We start from the raw sequence: 1,963 nt of genomic DNA on the forward strand, positions 1-1,963 counted from the left end.
ATTTTATCAAAAATATGAAGACATTTTAACACACCCTTTTAGTTAAAATATTTAACGAATTTTAAACGAACCGGAAAAGATAAATAAAAAACTTAATGAAGGAATAATAATATTAATTTCGAAAAAAAAGGATCCAAAATATACGGACGATAGACCAATTACGCTTTTAAACTGTGATATGAAATTATTTTCAAAAATTATTTCAAATAGAATAAAAATGGCTGTTCAAAATATTATTAACCAGGGGCAATCATGCTGTATGGATAAAAGAAATATTGTTCATAATTTAATAACTGTTAGAAACTTGGTGGCATACTATAATATAAAACAGAATGAAAAAGCATCTTTGATAAACATAGATTTTAAGAAAGCCTTTGACATGATGTCACAGGATTATTTGCTGCATGTATTAAGAAAAATATCAATTCCTGACAAAATAACCAAAGTAATAATGAATCTTAATAAAAACGCAACCTCACGATTACAAATAAATGGGAATCTATCTGAATATATAAAAATTGAAAGATCCGTCAGACAGGGATGTCCTTTGTCAATGATTCTATTTGTTATTGGTTTAGATCCTTTACTTGAAGAATTGGAAAACAAATTAGAAGGTCAAAATATAATAACTAAAAATGTTAAGATACTTGCATATGCTGATGATGTTACTTTAATAGTTAAATCAAATAGTGAAGAAATAAAATCCTTAGAAATCATTAAATCTTATTGTAAAAGTTCAGGAGCAGAAATAAATGAACAAAAATCCACATTTCTATCGCTAGGTATGAGATGGGTAAGGGATTCAGAAAGCAACATACCAGAAACCCCAAAAATTAAATATTTGGGAATGATTATATCAAAAAATTTAGAGGAAATGATTAATGAGAACTGGAATAAATTAATAAATAATATAAGAGTGACATTAAATACAGATTTATCAAGACGACTAAATGTAATTCAAAAAATCTGGCATATAAATCAATTTGCCTTAGCAAAATTATGGTATTTAGCGCAAGTATTACCAATGCATAAAGTATTTTCACAAAAAAAAAAACTATAATAGGTTACTATATCTGGAATGGTTATAGAATAAGAATTAATAGAAATCAATTAAAATTGAAAGAAAACCAAGGAGGTCTAAATTTAATATCAACTGCTGAAAAATGTAAAGCATTACTCTTTAAAAATATGATAAAACAGATCATAACAAAGGAATCAACACAGGATTTTTAGAACTTTGGATCAATAATAAACATTTTCCGAAATCTATTAAAAAAGAATGGGTAATCATAAATGAAAAATATCAATGGAATCTAGAAAATACTACAACAAAAGAAATATATATTAAACTAACTAATGATTATACTCCAAGAATAATGGAAAAAAACCCGAATTTGAACTGGAATAATATTTGGAAGAATTTAAAAAAAAAATATTCCTTCTGAATGGAGAACCACAAACTATATGATAGTCAATGAATGCATAGCCATGAAAATGAAGCTGTTTAAAATGAAAATGGCTGATACTGCTAATTGTACAAAATGTAATAAAGAAGAAAATGCAATACATTTCTTAACAGAGTGCGGTGAAAATAAAAAGATATGGAATTGGATGAAGCATAGACTGAAATTATTAAAAATTAATCTAAATGAGAAATAGATTATAAATTAATAAAATTCGACATTATGAAAAGACCAGAAGAAGAAAACAATATCATAATATGGCTATTATCTGGTGTTCTAAATAATATATACAATGGAATTGAAGAATTAACATTAATCGAAAGGAATTTAAGAGAGAAGCGGAAAGACTACATAATAAGAAATAAAAATAAGAATAATTCATTTATGTACAAAATTTTGTAAATTATAATGTAGATATTTAAGAAATAAAGTATAATTATATAAAAAAAAAAAAAAAAAAAACAACGTCCAAAGTAAAAAAAAAAAAAAAAAAAAAAAAA

The 1,963-nt window shown here is 24.8% G+C and overlaps 1 protein-coding gene across 1 annotated transcript; it reads left to right on the plus strand.

Annotated features, from left to right (window-relative positions):
• Window positions 1–217: 217 nt before the first annotated feature.
• Window positions 218–793, plus strand: LOC113381813 (the record flags this gene model as incomplete). The annotated part of the gene is made up of 1 exon (XM_026620489.1): window positions 218–793. A coding segment is annotated over exon 1 (576 nt), but the record flags the coding sequence as incomplete, so codon positions are not given.
• Window positions 794–1,963: the final 1,170 nt, after the last annotated feature.

The sequence above is a fragment of the Ctenocephalides felis genome, unplaced genomic scaffold, assembly GCF_003426905.1.
Source record: "Ctenocephalides felis isolate EL2017-DRISC unplaced genomic scaffold, ASM342690v1 CF-g0.4_SCAFFOLD_03075, whole genome shotgun sequence".
In the NCBI taxonomy this organism is placed as follows: domain Eukaryota; kingdom Metazoa; phylum Arthropoda; class Insecta; order Siphonaptera; family Pulicidae; genus Ctenocephalides; species Ctenocephalides felis.